Source organism: Mus caroli, unplaced genomic scaffold (assembly GCF_978045245.1).
Source record: "Mus caroli unplaced genomic scaffold, Mus_caroli_1 scaffold_16, whole genome shotgun sequence".
Taxonomy (NCBI): Eukaryota; Metazoa; Chordata; class Mammalia; order Rodentia; family Muridae; genus Mus; species Mus caroli.
The window spans coordinates 11,499,454-11,515,976 of NW_028227271.1; the positions used below are offsets into that span (position 1 = coordinate 11,499,454).

The window sequence follows — 16,523 nt, forward strand, 5'->3', positions numbered from 1 at the left end:
TAGGAAGGGAAGATGTGTCACCGAGCCTGGAAGTACAAGTTCCAATATATGACAAGTCACAGGCCTTCAAGATTTCAGGGAACATAATTAAGAAAATGGCAGGCACGGAAGAATATTAGTAGAAATGAATATGAGCCAACCCCACATGGATACACTAATATACTGCTTTTCATGTTCAAGTCATAAAAACGTTTCCTTTTTTTTTTTTTTTTTGGTTTTTTTTTTTTGAGACAGGGTTTCTCTGTATAGCCCTGGCTGTCCTGGCACTCACTTTGTAGACCAGGCTGGCCTCGAACTCAGAAATCCGCCTGCCTCTGCCTCCCGAGTGCTGGGATTAAAGGCGTGCGCCACCACGCCCGGCCGGTCATATTTCATCTACATCAGAGTTCAGATCAAAACCATTTCCATAGCCTGACTCTTACTAAGGGTACTTCCCTAAAAGATTGTTTTGGTTCTTTTTTTTTTTTTTTTTAATTTCTATGGAGTCAGTAGTTTAAAATTTGCAGCAATTATTTTGGATATTTCTTGCATGCCTATGAAAGGTGATAGACAGGTGGAAAGAAAGAGGCTGGTGGGCTGGTGAGCTACACCCTAGTGAGCTAACAATTCTGAGTGCTGAATGCTTCAAGTTTTCTCTCCTATTTCCCTTGTGCTCTATGATCTACCAGAACACACAGATAGTCCTCCTTATGGCCTCTCCACCCATGATGCTTCAGATACAAACTGGCTCCTTTCAGCTCTGGTTCATCAGCAGCTACCGCATGTGCGTGCGTGCGGGCATGCGTGTGTAAGCATGCTCTTTGGTTTGCTATTTCACTCATGTTGAATGAGCACTTTGTGTACAAGTTCTGAGGGAGGCACAGTGGTAGGTTAAAGTATGTATCAAATTTGGGCTAGAGAGGTGGCTCTGGGGTTAAAGTGCGGACTCTACAAGTGTGAGGGCCAGAGTTCAGATCTCCAGAAGTCTCACAAATGTCAGATAAGCATGGTTGCCCACCTATAATTTCGGCACATCGAAGGTGGAGACAGGGGACCACTGGCTCAAGCTGACTAGCCAGACTAGTTGCTTTATAAACTGAGTTCAACGGAGAGACCTTGCCTCAAATAATAACGTAGAGAGAAAGCCATGACTCCCAATAACAACCCCATGCTTCCTCATGCATGAACACATACTTTTATGACCATGGAACCCCACAGGAGTGACCAGATGTCTACAGTTCACACACACACAAGCACACATACACACACACAGAGAGAAAAATTTTGAAATTCATACCAAGTATAAGTTTTATAAATTTACATAATGATAGTTAATACAGATAAGAGCTATATTTTATTTTTAACTTTTGGGGGAGGGGCTCTCCATTTTGTCCCCTCCCTAGAAATACTGAAACAGAACTGATATTAGTATGAGAACAAATGAGGACATTCTTGTCATTGCACAGTGGCCCTGCTTCTCTTAAATCTCTCTTACAGACAGAAGAGGGGAAAGGGTCTCGTCCCCTCAGAAGCTGCTCCATGCAGACAGCTACGGGCCTGCAGAATCCTCATTTCTTTCATCATGCAATGTTTACTGAGGTCCCACTCTGAGGTAGACGCCATGATGGGATGGATCAACAGGATAGACAGAGTTCCACTTTCACTTAGAAAAACACTCAGTGCTCAACACAGTAAACTGGGGAGACTTCTCTGAGGCAACCTTGTAACTCACGAATGTGTTCAGAAGGATGACTGGTATCTAAGAAATGATACTCCTGTCTTATAGGGGTGTGTATGTGTGTGTGTTTGCATGTACATGTGTGTATGTATGTGTCACTGGGTGTTGGAGAGGATTCTGCATACCTCATAACTCTATTATTTAACTGTGAGAGAAATATGATAAATTTAAATTCTCTCAAACATTCCGCATCTATCTAGCACCGAGAATCACATTTTGCAAAAGGACACCAAGTGCAAAGGTTTCCTTTTGCTGTGTTTAAGCCTTGTCAAGGGAAAGCTAACTAATATGCTAAATGCTAATTCTTATTTTTATGCACTGGCTAAATTTCAGTTATCATGTACATAGACATTTGGCATCTCCTTCCCACGTCCAATCTCAGCTTAAAAACATTTTAAAATTCCTCTTGCTTCTGTTTTGTGACACTCCTGGGGAGAGTACTTAGCTCAGCCTTGTGTACATGTTACCTCTTGAGCTTAGGTAGAAGGTGTGAGTGGTTTCAATTAGCACAGCTAAATTATAAATTTCTGAAAATCCAAAATCGTAGATTGATTTTTTTTCCTTGTTTTGCAATGAGATGTGTAGTATTATGAAAATTTTATCTATTTCTGACTCTCCCACCAGCCCTGACTTTTGAGATTTAATGGCGGGTCCCACAAAACCAAAACATAAAATAAAAGAACAATGATAAAAGAACAATGAAAAGCGCCTTCCTCCCTGCAGCAAGCAGAGGCAAACACATCTTTGTTAGAAGTGAGAGGGAGAACGAACGCTATATTTCTTGGAGGCTATCCTGTAAATTATTTCTGGTGGAGGCTGGATTTGAGACCTGCTTCTGATTTGCTAAGGGCTATTTATGATTTATTTCAACCTTGGCTTGCTCTAGGGGGAAAAAATGAACAGGAAAATAAAGAACAGAAGCCTAGTCCCCTGTGGTACTCTGTCAGGAAGCCCCCAAACTCTTAAAAAAATAGGTACAATATTTAAATTCATTCCCTCAAAAATAAAATTAAAATTATATATATATTTTTTAATTGGAGGATGAGTGCCATGGTTTGTTTGTTTGTTACACCACACACACACACAACACACACACACACACACACACACACACAGAGAACAAATTTCAAGGTCTGAATCTTTTGCTGTTGCAGAGTGGTCCTGAGAGGAGATGTTCTCAACTACAGTGGGGGAATCTTAAACCCAGTCAAATATTTTTCTTAGGGAAAGTAGTGATAGGTCATAGTGAGGTGTGGGTATCATTAATGTTCTATAGAGATCCCTAACACACTAGGGTCACCATAACGTTGACACGTGGTCTATAACATCTTCGAAAAGCCATTTACTCTCCATCTAGGCTCTAAGGGAAGCTGTGTGTCTATCAGTTCTAAAGATCTGCATGTTTAAAACAGGCCATATGTGTGCTGATAAAATAGATGACTTCTGTTCTATTGGGCCAGTAAATCACATACTAAAATCTCTACATATGTACTGATTAGATACCTAATCAGCTCTGGTTCCAAGTAAGTCATAAGTCGGTCTGTATAAACATGCCTAAAGACTTGCATGCTCTGCGTTGGAGCCAGCACCGAATGCAATCCTTGGAACTTAAGAGAGTGCATCTATCATGATCATTACAAGGGAGGCCCACAGCTATGTCTTAGTAGGTTTTATCCTATCCTGTTTTTTAAAGGCAGGAGAAAAAAAATACTACACTGCAAATTGTTTGACAGCTCTGAGGTAAGGCACAGTTACACAGATACACAGACATAGCCTCAGTGCTGCTTAGACATTATCCTCACAAACTGTGCCCCCGCCCCATCTCCAGCTTCTTGGCTGAATGTTTCGCTCCTCCTCTGCCACGCCCATCATACATCAGAGTGTTCTTGTACAGAGGATCACAAGCCGCGCCCCCCACCCCCCTCACCCCCACCCCCACTCCAGCAACTTCATCTCAGAGTCAAGGTATAAGGCCACTCCAGAGAGCATCTTCGCACTTTGCCTCACCTCCTCCCACCCAAGCCTTCAGCTGGAGCAACCGCCTCCCTTTTTACTATTTATTGAGCCTTGCAGTGTTTTGACTGAAAAGACGTTCCCTATAGTGTTGCTTTAGCCATTTCAATGCCTGGTCTCCAGTTGGTGCCCCTGTTTGGGGAGGTTTAGGATGGGTGGCCTTCCTGGAGGAAGTGTGTCACTGGGGTTGGGCTTTCAGAGTTTAAGCATTTTGCCATTCCCAGATCACTTTCTGTCTCTCAGCTTCCTGCTGATTGTTTAGGGAGTGAGGTCTCAGACTCTGCCCCACCCACCATGCCTCCACTCCACCATTACGGGCAATGGTCTCCCTGTAATCTCAAGCTTGGTCGTGGTATTTTACCACTGCATATAAAAGTAGCTAAAGGAGTCTGCTTGGACTTTTGATTTGCACTTTCCTTTCTGTAAAGTATTTTTGTTTTTGTTTTTGTTTTTTTTCTCCAATGTAGCTCCATCTCTCCATTTCTCTGGGTATCACGTGAGAGAGGACTTTCTGGCCGCCATGTGTAATGTAGGAGCAACCTATCTTGACCTCACAAGTCTCCCTCCTCTGTGATTCGCTTTATCTGTTCTTTATGCTCCTCTCAGCCTTCACTAGAATGCATGTCTTCATGTGTTCCTTGTGCAGCTTTCTTCCCTACAAATTAAGCTACACTGGAACAGGAGGACAGGAGCATCCACCAAGCTCATACACAGCTGTGTTGAGTTCCCTAGTACAAATCAGTATGTGTTTGTGTGCATATGTTTGTGTATGAGACTGTGTATTTGTATGTATCTGTGTGTCTCTCTCCTCTCTCTCTCTCCCTCCCTCTCTCTGTCTCTCTGTCTCTCTCTCTGTCTCTGTCTCTGTCTCTCTGTCTCTGTCTCTCTCTCTCTCTCTGTGTGTGTGTGTGTGTGTGTGTGTGTGTGTGTGATCTCTCCCGGCCTCTTTGACTGCCAGAGTGATATGTACGAATTCTGAGCTGGATCCCTCTCTATGACCACTGAATCTTTCTTCTGTAAGTGGCAAGTGCAGCTCATTCCCAAAGTTGACATCCATCTCACTCTCAGATGTATAGGGCGTATACATCTATAGAGATGTATGTATATGCATGTATCCATAGATAGATGTATATATGATAATGAAACCTTAGAGAAACTTAGCCCGTTTCAGCTGGTAACAGAAACACAGCATGTGTCGGCTTTCCTATTGAACATGCAAAACATGAAGACAGGATTAGCATCTGTCGATCTGCCCTCTTTCCCCTTGAAAGCTGTGTGTCAGACAGGCTCTGGTAATGGCAGTACGTGAAGCAGATTTGGGGCCAGGAAGGCTGCTGTGTGCCACTCCTATGTGCTACCATAGCAAACTGAAGAGTTCTGGGTAGAACACCTATTTTCTGCTGCATTAGGTGACCTATCCTTCAGGGATTTGCTTGTGTCTCCATCTGTGTTTTAACCATGCACGATGCTGTCGTGTGTGTGTGTGTGTGTGTGTGTGTGTGTGTGTGTTTTCAGGGCTGAAGACTGTCATGGCACATGGTTTGCTTTCTTATTTAGGTTTCATAGGAACACTCTTTACTTCAGTCATTCAGAGCGGTACCTTTGGCAACCAAAATCACAGCTGGCCACGAACTGATGACGATGATGGTGTGATTAGTCAAGATTATAAGACTGTGGAGAATACTTAGCGATGACACTGTCTCGATATTGGCAACTACTAAGGATAGATACGACCAAAATGAGGGTATAGTCCAGCCCCAGTGAGCCCCATGGAACTGAAAGGATGTGTCCCCTGTTATGGAATGTCAACGACATACTGATTAATTAAAAGATTCTTTGCTATTAACTTGCTAAGCTTTCCCCCAGGTCCACCCAAAATATTGTCTTATTTTAATAAAGCTGTAAGACACATGCTAAATGAAAGTCTGAAATCATGTAGGAACTCCAACACTTAAACCCCTGTGCATTAACTGAAAACAGTTTTATTACATTATTCGAATAGGTGACACAAGGCTGTCATTTTTCTTTGTAACTAGGTGAAATGTATTGGGTGCCTTAGTGCATGCCTATATGTGAACAAGTTTCTAAAATTGTTCTTAAGGGAGAGGAGGAGATAAAACTTCAACACAAATGACAATGACAAAGCTCAGATATTAGGTGTCACTGCACATCTTCTGAACCCCAGGTGCGGAGAAATAATGATTTCCACAACCACCAGAGATGACTTTTGCAGAGGGAAGATTTCAAATAAACGTCTGTTTGCTTTAGGTGAGCTTCACTGAGTTGGCCTTATTTGATTTCAGAGCCTCCTCAGGGCGAAGGCTGTAGGATTTCCTGCTTGTAAAATGGAAAGAACACTTTGCTGAACTTGTATGACATCATCTGAGGCATTAAAGGGCAGAAAATCGCGGGTGCTCTGCCTGTTTGCCAGCCTCTTCTCCTCCTCAGTCTACTGCGTTTCCAAATGTCAAAGCACACCAAATCCAAGATTTATAGACTGCAGGAGTGAAAAAAAATATCAGGATAAACCCTCTAACTTTTGTTAAATGTTTTAAGTGATCATTAGATGGGCTTTGGGCAGTGTTGCAGGCTGCACATGGATTGCCTAATATGCAATGCGAAGACTAAGCAGTTTAGCTACTGTTGAATAGAGTCTTACTCTGTTTCTAAAACAGTCAGGAAACTGCTCTTTCCAGGTCAAAACTGAGTCATAATACAGAGAAAACAGTTATGAAAGACAATACCATTAAATTAATTTTACCAATTACTACCACGCTATACAAGGAAAACAATAACTTCCTTTTTAAACCCTAGAAACTCACTTATATTAAAAAAGGGTCAGTGTAGCTGCTATAAAATACATATATACATATATAATATATAACACACACACATATATGTGTGTGTTGTAAACTAATAGTTTTCAACCTGATGGTGCACAAATATTTTGCAAATCTCTTAAAATATAATAGACAAATAACCAATGCCAAACCCCTCAAAAGATCTTATCATAGGCATATAATAGACATGCTATTTTGGAGAGTAAATAAATTTCTTTGTTATGCAACACCCTTCCACCATAACTTCACAAAGAAACATGAAAGGACGTGGTCTTGCCTCATATTCAAAGTCTTCTGCTCTGTCGGCATCAGCGGGCAAGCTGGAAACATACTCATGGTCTTCATAAAACCCATGCTCCATCGGATGAAGAGAGTGGCAGCTGTGGGGGATACAGCAACAGGCAACAATGGATCACAAGGACTGCTTCCATGATTAAAGTGGAGTTTAGAATTTCATCTCACGCCTTTCTGCTTTGGAGTATGTTTGCTAGCTAAGGGATCCTGCCTTCAATGGAAGCACTTGCTTTCCTTTCTCTTCATGGGTGAAGCCCCTCAATATTCTGAAGGCTAAGGGGAAGGCTCTGGCTTCTAGTTCCATTTTGTGATGAGACCTTCTTCCCCTTTGATAAAGGGCATCCACCTAAATAGTAAAAAGCATTCCAGGTGACAGCCCTCTGGCAGTGTGGACATAATAAGTTCAGTTAGTATAGACCAGTTCTCCTCTCCTAAGAGGTGAGCTCTATGCTGATGTCCTCTCACAAGGAAAGAGGTAAGTGCTTGCCTGCATTTTCTTTTAAATTATTACTGCTATGGCTGCTGGTCTGCTAAAGTCAAGCAATAGGAGCCCAAATAGCAAATGCAGTATGACAGTATGATGTAGTATCCTGGCTGATGGTCTACCAGGTAGGTACACCCCCTTTCTATGCAAACAGCTAAGGAGAAGGTGACAACTCTCTGTCTGGGCATTGATGTGTTCCCCTTGCCCTTCAGATGGTAAGAAGGGAACACTGCCATAAGAAAACCCTTAGCCATTGCTGCAGACATCTCCTGAGTGCCTATTGAATGCCAGGCTCCGTGCCAAGTGCTGGAAACATGCTCGTGCACAAAATCCAATTCTCGCCTTATTAAATGAGGAAGGCAACAGAGTGGCAATTCTAGAATAAGACAATAATTAAAAGGAAGATATGGATGCTGGGGGGGGGGGTCATGTGGTGTGGACAGAGATGCTGCAGCAAAGCCGGGGGCTGCGGGACTTGGGGAAAGCGTCTTGGCCCATGGATTAAGGGATGCTAATCTTAGAAGCCAGACCCTGAAAGTTCTGGCAAAGGACCTTTGCATGTGTCTGTCTCCTCCTCTGCAGCACCAGGATGGTAACCGTAAAGGTACCGTGTCCTAAGGCTGCTGGGAGGTCTCAGTGACACAGCAATGTAAAACCACTGCGATATTTACCCGAAATGATAGATAATAGAAGTGAAGTGTCTGCTCATTCAAGAAAGCATTTTTCTGCAAAGTCACTCTGCGTCAGGATGGACTCATGAATTTCACTGATATGTTTGTCTACTTGTGGCTCATTCCTATCCCAAAATATAAATACTAGGAGCTACTGGCTTTATGTCTGTTCCTACTTTCATTTCTCAAACCTACTCCTGTGCCTGCTATCAGAGCATTGTGTAGCGGAGCAATGAACAGAACACACAAAAGCACGGTGTATGCTCTCTTGCAGGCTGAGATCTTGTGGTGATTTGTATGTGCTAGGGTCAGGGAGGGGCACTACTAGGAGGTGTGGCCTTGTTGGAGTAGGTGTGTCACTGTGGGTGTGGGCTTTAAGACCCTCATCCTAGCTGCCTGGAAGTCAGTACTCTGCTAACAGCCTTCAGAGGAAGATGTAGAACTCTCAGCAACTCCTGCACCATACCTTCCTGGACACTCCCATGCTCCTGCCTTGATGATGATGGACTGAACCTCTGAACCTGTAAGCCAGCCCCAATGAAACGTTGTCCTTATAAGAGTTGCATTGGTCATGGTGTCTGTTCACAGCAGTAAAACCCTCACTAAGACAGGTCTTAAGAGGCACTCTCAGAATCTTGCTTACACGTTAGAATTGCCTCAGGGAGTGTTTGAGAACTCGTTCTTGCTTGAATCTGCTCTAAAATTTCTTAATTAATTGGTTAGAGGCCCAACTGAGGCTCCTCTAGTGTTCCTTGGGGTTCCCAGGTGAGCCCATTGTACCTGCGGCGCTCTATGCAAGTAAGTAATAGTCTGAGACTGGGCACAGTCACACGGGTCTCATACAAATAGAAGCTGGAGTAGAGAGAGCAGTGAAAATGCAGGCTAAGGGGACACAGTTGCTTTTATGAAGCAAACTCTATACAATGTGGGAAAATTAGGGAAAATTACTCAACACAGAGAAAAAAAAACTGTATGGGGCCCAAACCAGACAGGTGACGTTATTTAAATAAAACACCCCACCTTTACACTTTGTAAAATTGGGAGGAAAACTCCTTTAATTGCTGCTTATTTCAGAGTGCTGTGTTTACTCTGTGAAAGCCAGGACCCGTTGTTTGCATCACGCGATAGCTGGTAATTGGTTTCTTTGGAGAATTGTAGTTGAATTAAATCAATTTCCTAGATTCTTTTGTAAAGACATGGAAAGCAAGGGGGAGAGGGAGGTGACTCACATTGGAGAACATGGTCCCAGCAAAGTCACCTTCCCCTGAGCCTTAATGAGGCTTTTTGGCAGCTTTGGTGAGAAAAGTTATTTCCCTGACTAGTAGTCTGAGCCTTGAAGGGTACAGAGAAGAAGGGTAGCTGAATAGAGCCAAGCTTTTTACTGTACCTTGGGAAGTCTGATTCCAGACTTCAGCTAGCTGTATAGCCAAGAGGGTAGCAGTAGGGACAGCTGAGAACTAACTGAAAGCACATACAGTGTGGAAATATTTCCAAACAGAGCTGGGAGCATGTCTCTGAAACTGCCAACTTCTGGGGTGTCTGGCTTTTTCTATTGCCCACTTTCAAAAGTGAACGGCAAACCAAAAGCACTCCAGGAGAAAGGAGAGAGACATACCTGTCTGAAAGCAAAAATGGACAGGTGTCAGGCACCGGAGGGGTGAGTGGCCGAAGCTTCGCCAGGGCCATGATGTGTTCAAAAGTGATGTCCGTCTGTGTGCTGGCATTCGTGAGCTGTATTTCCGGGGCCATGCCGTATGTTGGCCGGCTGAGGGGAGTCCGCCTTAACACCTGTACCACTATGGGCTCCTTGGCGGTTCGAAAAGCTTCCACTGCCTCTTCATGAGTGGCCTTTGAGAGATCCCTGCCATTGACCTATGAAGACACAAAGGTAGAACATATGTCAGAGTAAGAACAGAAAGGTGCCCAGACAGACTAACCAGCTTTCCTATAAATTGTATGAATATTTAATAAGTCATTACATTTGTCGAACTATCTACCAACATAAGGAAGCAACAACTTTGGAAAAAAAACCCACTTTTATATCGTTATGAAGTATCTGGAACTGATCAACAAAATGCCATCAGAATTATTGATAAAGTTTTAATCATTGAACACTGCATTAGAAAATGTTGCCCCTAATCTTCAGGTAGGTAGAAATATTGCATACAACACTTAAAGAATTATCATTCTTTTTGGATTTTTAGTACTTAACTAAAAATCCAAAGTTTACTTTTTCAGGATATTGTCCAATTCCTTTATATTCATCCTTATTCTAAACCATGTTAAAAGAAGGTCCAGTGATAGGCCCAAAGTGGGATCCAGCTCAAGGGGAGGTCCCAAGGCCTGACACTATTACTGAGGCTATGGAATGCTCACAAAAAGGGATCATCATGGCTGTCCTCTGAAATACCCAACAAGCAGCTGAAAGAGTCAGATGCAGATATTTGCATCCAACCAATGGACAGAAGCAGCTGACCCCTGTTGTTGAATTAGGGAAAGCTGAAATAAGCTGAGGAGAAGGGCAATCCTGAAGGAGGACTAGCAGTCTCAATTAATCTGGACCCCCAAGATCTCTGAAACACTGGACCACCAAGCAGACAGCATACACCAGCTGATATGAAGCCCCCAGCACACATACAGTAGAGGACTTCCAGGTCTGTGTTCATTCAGAGATGAAGCACCTAACCCTCAAGAGACTGGAGGCCCCAGGGAGTTTAGAGGTCAGGTGGGGTGGGGGGTGGGGGCATCCATGTGGAGATGGGGTGAGGTGGGAAGGAGGTGTGGGATGTGGAGCAGTTGGAGAGTGGATGGGGAGGGGTGGGGAATGGAATATGGAATGTAAAAAAATGAATTACAAATAAAATTAAATTTAGAAAGATATATGTATAATTAAAAAAACATGTTATTGAATGCATGCATCATATAAAAACCATCACAACTCAGAGTGATAAATAGCCAGTAGCATTGAGCAGCATAGACATCACCGACAAGATTGCTATCCTGCTGAGTCACTGAATCTTGCTCGGACCTGACTCTGTCCTGAGTCAGAACTAGGATTTTGACCAAATTCCACAGCACTCATCTATGCTTAGAATGAATACTGATCTATATCCCCTTGAAAGAGGACTCCATACCCTTCTGGAGCCTTACCCATTTTAGTATCTAAGTCTTTAAGGTAGCTTCAGACATAGAACGTGGGCGAATTGTTTTCCCCTTTCCACTGTAATCCTCCAGCTGTGACAGAACCATTTGCATTTACAAAGAGGGAAAGTCATTCTTCTGTCTATGGGCCAGCAATCTCCCCCAGGATTTGTAGCACCTAACTCTTTTTAAAACTGCTTTCAAATGGTGTCAAACTATTGCCCTCAAATATGTCTTGATAGCACAATCAGTGAGTGGAGGCTCTTTCAATAAGTATCTCTAGAGTGCAGAATTATCCAGAATTAATTAATCTTGGTCCTTGCAGATATGAAGAGGCAGTTAGTAGCAAAATACTTTCCCAAATGCCCTGGAAATGGTGTCATTTCTAGACATCTATCTAAGCCACTGGTGAAGCAGTGTCAATTACCATGAGTTGGCAAACTCTTAACAAGGCCCCGAGTGTCCAAAAATGAGAAGAAGTCACATTGGTTGTGGAATAACTGTTGACACTCAAATGAGCACATTCTCTCTTCCCGGGTAGACAAAGAAAGAGTGTGTGCTCCAAATATGTGTAGGGCAAAGGATAAACAATCCGGTGTGAGATGAACGTGTCATGGCATCCAAAGAAAAGCATAATGACCTATTTTCTCAATGGACCCTGAAAGAGTTAATGTGCCCTCAAAAATGAGCAATTAAGTTTCCACACCAGCAAAACACATCTCAGTTCAGTGGATGAATCACTAGGGAGACTCTCAGACGGAGGTCTGGGTGGTACTTAGCAGTATACACACATTTACCAACCTGCACATTTACGGTCTGATTCCTGTGTCTGTAGACCAAACTTGAAAAATGACCCTAAAATTGACACAACTTTGGGGTATTTAACTTGGGCATATCGGCTAGGGGAACACAGGACATTTACGGACACAGTAATTTATTCCTTGAGCTTGTTCTGGATGACTGTACCCCAGGGCTAGGGCCATCACTAATCTATCTCCCTGAGGATGGATAAGAATCCTAAGCAGAGGCTGGAGTGGAAGAGTACAGTCCCAGTTCTGTGATGAACCTTGACATTCCCCATGTGTCTTGGTGAGGTCAGTATTTAGGAGTTCCAGATTATGGAGATGAGCAAAGATCGGTGAGAAGCTTCAAGGGTCTGGAGAGAGGTGAGAGCTGCCCACTCATGGCCATCCTTTATCCTTCAGTTTACTGAAGTCTCTCTTGCCAAGTTCCACGCTGTTCCCTTCTGAAAGAACTCCCAGTGTATTCCTACCTATTGACCCTCTCCTGGAACTGGGTTGCTGTGCTACTTCTAGGAGAGTCTTCCATCAGAAGCAACCTCTACCTGCAGTGGCAGGGTGAAATGCAGGCACTCCTGTCCTTTTGAAGGAGCTTTAAGCAATATCTACAGAAAGAGGAAATGTGTGGCCCGCTTGACTCAGATACACATTAGAATCTATTGGTGTAGAAAGTGTGTCTGTCAGCAAGCAGAAAGCAGAGGATGTCATTAATCTAGTTTTTTCCTGAGGTGGCTGGGTGTCTTGCCTATGTGTTAACCTAATTTTTAGGTTCAGGATTCATATTTGTTCTAGTGACCTTCAAAACAAAAAGGACTTTAAAAATTGAGTTTCCAGAGATCATGGGATGTGTGATGTAAGGTTGCAGACTGGGAACCACACAATTGAAACTTGTGAAAGAAAAAAAAAAAACCTAACAAATTTAAAACACATTAAACTCTTGATCTGCAAAGAGACAAGTCTATAAATGGATAGGAAGGTCATAGGCCCTGGGAAGGAACATATTGTTGTTCTGCTAAATAGTATTGGTTGTCACACTGCCATCTAAATATTTATGTTTGTACCCATAGAACTGGGCTGTTCCCAGTCTTGGTTAGAGAGACTTCCTTTTATATTGAGCACTACTTGATAAGAGACACAAGATTGCTCATAGTGCTGAGAATAAATGCCTGAGTGCTCAGATATATATATATATAAACTGACATCCCATCCCAAGACTGGTGAAACATCCCAGAAGAAGGGACATAAAGGAGATAAGAGCCAGAAGAGGGGAGGAACAAGGCAAAACGCTGTCCTCTCGGATGCGACATGGCCACTGTATTCACAAACTCAAGTAGTTGTGCTTAACACCAGCAGTAACCTTTGCAAGATCAAAGCAATCAAAATTCCGGCATGGACAGAGCAGGGACTCAGGAGGTGCACCCCTAGCTGAGACGCTATTAGCTGTGCATGGCTGTTGGGGAGGGTGGGTCAGTTTTCTTTCGAGATGTGGTCACTGGTAGGCTTCTGATGCTCCAGTGGGTTCTCCTCACATGTGTGGGTATGGACAGCATATGGTCTCAGAGGTAAAACCAAGACAGAAGAAGACAGGAGGTTGCAGAGAGGAGACATCATGGAGATTCCACGGAAGTTGGATAATGACAAGAGGGAGTGGATTGGTCAAAATCTACTTCATACGTGTATAAAACTCTCTAAAACTGAATAAGTATTACACTAAAAATGCTTCTTTCCATAATCATTTCTTGTGTCACCTGTGTGTTAAGATTAATTTTGACAATTCTAGTCTTTATAGTAAAAACTACAGAAATGGAAATTTTACTGAAAGGTGTTTTAAGCTACAAAAATAAAAGCTCACGAGTTCTTGTGGCAACATTCAGTATATACCAATAATATTAACCTTTATACAGTAAGATCACTTGCTGTTGAGTCTGTGACCTGTATACCTATTCATTCACAATCATGGCATTTATATGCAAATTTGATTCTTTGTTCTAAGGACAGTCAAATATAATCTTTAAAAAGGACAGTCAATGTAATCTCAAGTCTCTTACTTCCCTGTTGGGCCGTACTCTTTTCTGTCAGTTACCACACGGGTGACCTCTATTTTCATAAGCCATTTAATATCTCTCAAAGTAAGGAAGTCTCTGACCTTTACAGGCTCCGATGCCCCACGTGATCTCCTAGAAAATGTGAGGACCACTAATACTAAACACGGCTTTTCTACTTCATTTGGAGTTCATCAACATATTGTTAGCCTTCCAAAAGGTCAGCATTTTATAAATGATGGCTTTCACAACAGAAGGAAGAATAGATTAATTAGGACTTCTCTGTTGGTTACCTTGCTCAGTTATCTACAGGTATGGCCAGGAGGAAGAATATTGGAAAAATATTTAATATTAATTCTGTAAACAAAAATGTGCAGTAAATCAATAAATAATTAGTTGCAAGCGGGTTTTCCAAGTATTAAAACCATCAGGAGATTTGGTGTCTCACACCAGAAGAGGGCATCAGATCTCATTACAGATGGTTGTGAGCCACCATGTGGTTAGTGGGATTTGAACTCAGGACCTTCAGAAGAGCAGTCACTGCTCTTAACCACTGAGCCATCTCTCCAGCCCCTCCTTATGGTTTTGAGTTCTTGTGCTGCCTTCTTTCCCTTTTGTTTTTAGATCCTGCTGTGGTTCAATCTTAAATATGATTTCGTATGGACAATGCACAGTGGTTATTTGATTTTTAATCAAGAGTGGAGGTAGAGAAACCCTCCAGAAAAGGTGCCTAACTCTGTGTACTGCTACATCCTCAGTGTAAACTTGGTCACTGTTTCATTGCTAAAATAGGAAAGTTGATTTTGGGAAGACAAAAGCGGGAAGAAAGCCTTGGAAGCAAAACTATTAGAAATATGTTATTTAAGAAAAATGCTAAATCACAGGTTAGACCTTGAAGTCCTCATGCAAGGGAGTTTCATGAGGGAGTTGCAATTTGAGTCAGGCATACTGAAGGAAAGAAGACTTCTGTTGAAGGAGTTTTGAGATGGATTGAGTGAGAGGTCAAGTGCCACAAAGCAAACTGGACAATGACACCTGTCCCTGTAATAACTGGAAGCTTTGTAAGGATGTGCTAAGCCTACTATGGTTCAATTTCAATGAAGTAAATACAATCCAACTACAGCACAGCTGCAAACATCTGCTTAGTTGACACTGGATAACAGGCTGGCTATTATAGAGAGGGAAGGGGTCAAGACTGAGACCTGAGAAGTACTGCATCTGCCTAAGGGAAGTGGGGAAGCAGGCGCATTATGCAAAAATAGGGTACCAGATAAGCCAGGGCAAGGAAGAGGAGGAGAGATGCAGAGTATAGATGTTCCAGAACAAACAGTGGCATGGGGCTATCTTCATCTACACTGAAGAGTGGAATGGGGCTATCCTCAGGCAGACTAGATAGCTGTACATGCAGATTAAATGGTGGCAGACTAGATACTGGCATGGGGCTCTGCTCTTACAGACTAATGAAGGGCCTGGAAGCAAATGAAAGTTCTTAACTGAATCAAGTGTATATTCTGATTACCCAGTGAGCACACACGATGGGATGCTAATGTCTAATTGCATGACGTTCTTCTCCGGTCCGTTCTACATTGAGAAATAGTTCCAAGATTATATATCTGAGTGATGGCTTGTAATTAATGTGTAGACGTTTTGTAGATGTCTGAAACACAAATAAGTCATGTTTTTTTTTTTAACAGTAATTGTTTTTTCATTATATTGGTGGAGCAATCTTAAGTGGATAAAAAAAGAATTCACTTTTCAGCAGTCAGTGCAAACGATGTGTGAATTCGTTTGTTGTGGCAGATGGGCTAATTAATCTATAACAACCTGTGAATTTAAGTAAAGAAGGAAGCTTTTCATATGTAAACCACATTAGGATAACGTTTGACAAAGCTGTTGTTTAATGAGATCAGCTACCCTTAGGGATACACTGCAGAAATTGGTCATTCAGGACACTTCTCAGATCTAGTTACCTCCACTTGGATACAAGCTGCCCCTTTCTGATAGTTCCTCTACATCCAACTATATACACAATTCTCCCGAAGATCAGGAAAACAACAGGCCCCTACTTTGGGGTACAGAGAAGTTACTCTGGTGAGGGGACAGTTCTAGAATTGCTATCTAGAGTTGATAAGAGTTTCAACTCCTCCATGCCTAAGAATGCTTAATAAGCTGGACATGGTAGTACAGTGTTTGACACCAGCACTTGGAAGGCAGAGACAGGTGGATCTTTGTAAATTTGATGCCGCCCTGGTCTACATAACAAATTCCAGGACAGCAAAGGCAACATAGAGAAGCTCTGTATCAAAAAGAAAACAAACAAACAAAAAACCAACCAAACCAAACAACAACAAAACCCAGAATACAGTAAAGTTCCCAAAGATTATGAACAGCTATGACCCAATTTCACTTGAAAATATGAAAGGCCAGAGTGTTTTGTTTGGTCATGATAGTTGACCTGTGGGACTTTTTACAGTCACTCATAGGTAGAGTTCATTATTTTTTTCCCTAAGGCTACAAAGTG

The 16,523-nt window shown here is 42.4% G+C and overlaps 1 protein-coding gene across 1 annotated transcript in view; it reads right to left on the reverse strand.

Annotated features, from left to right (window-relative positions):
- Pdzrn4 (PDZ domain containing ring finger 4) overlaps positions 1–16,523 on the reverse strand; it is a 359,992-nt gene that overhangs the window by 74,430 nt on the left and 269,039 nt on the right. The window contains 2 exon segments of the mRNA XM_021183579.2: positions 6,848–6,950; positions 9,635–9,891. Coding sequence (XP_021039238.1) covers positions 6,848–6,950; positions 9,635–9,891 — 360 coding nt within the window.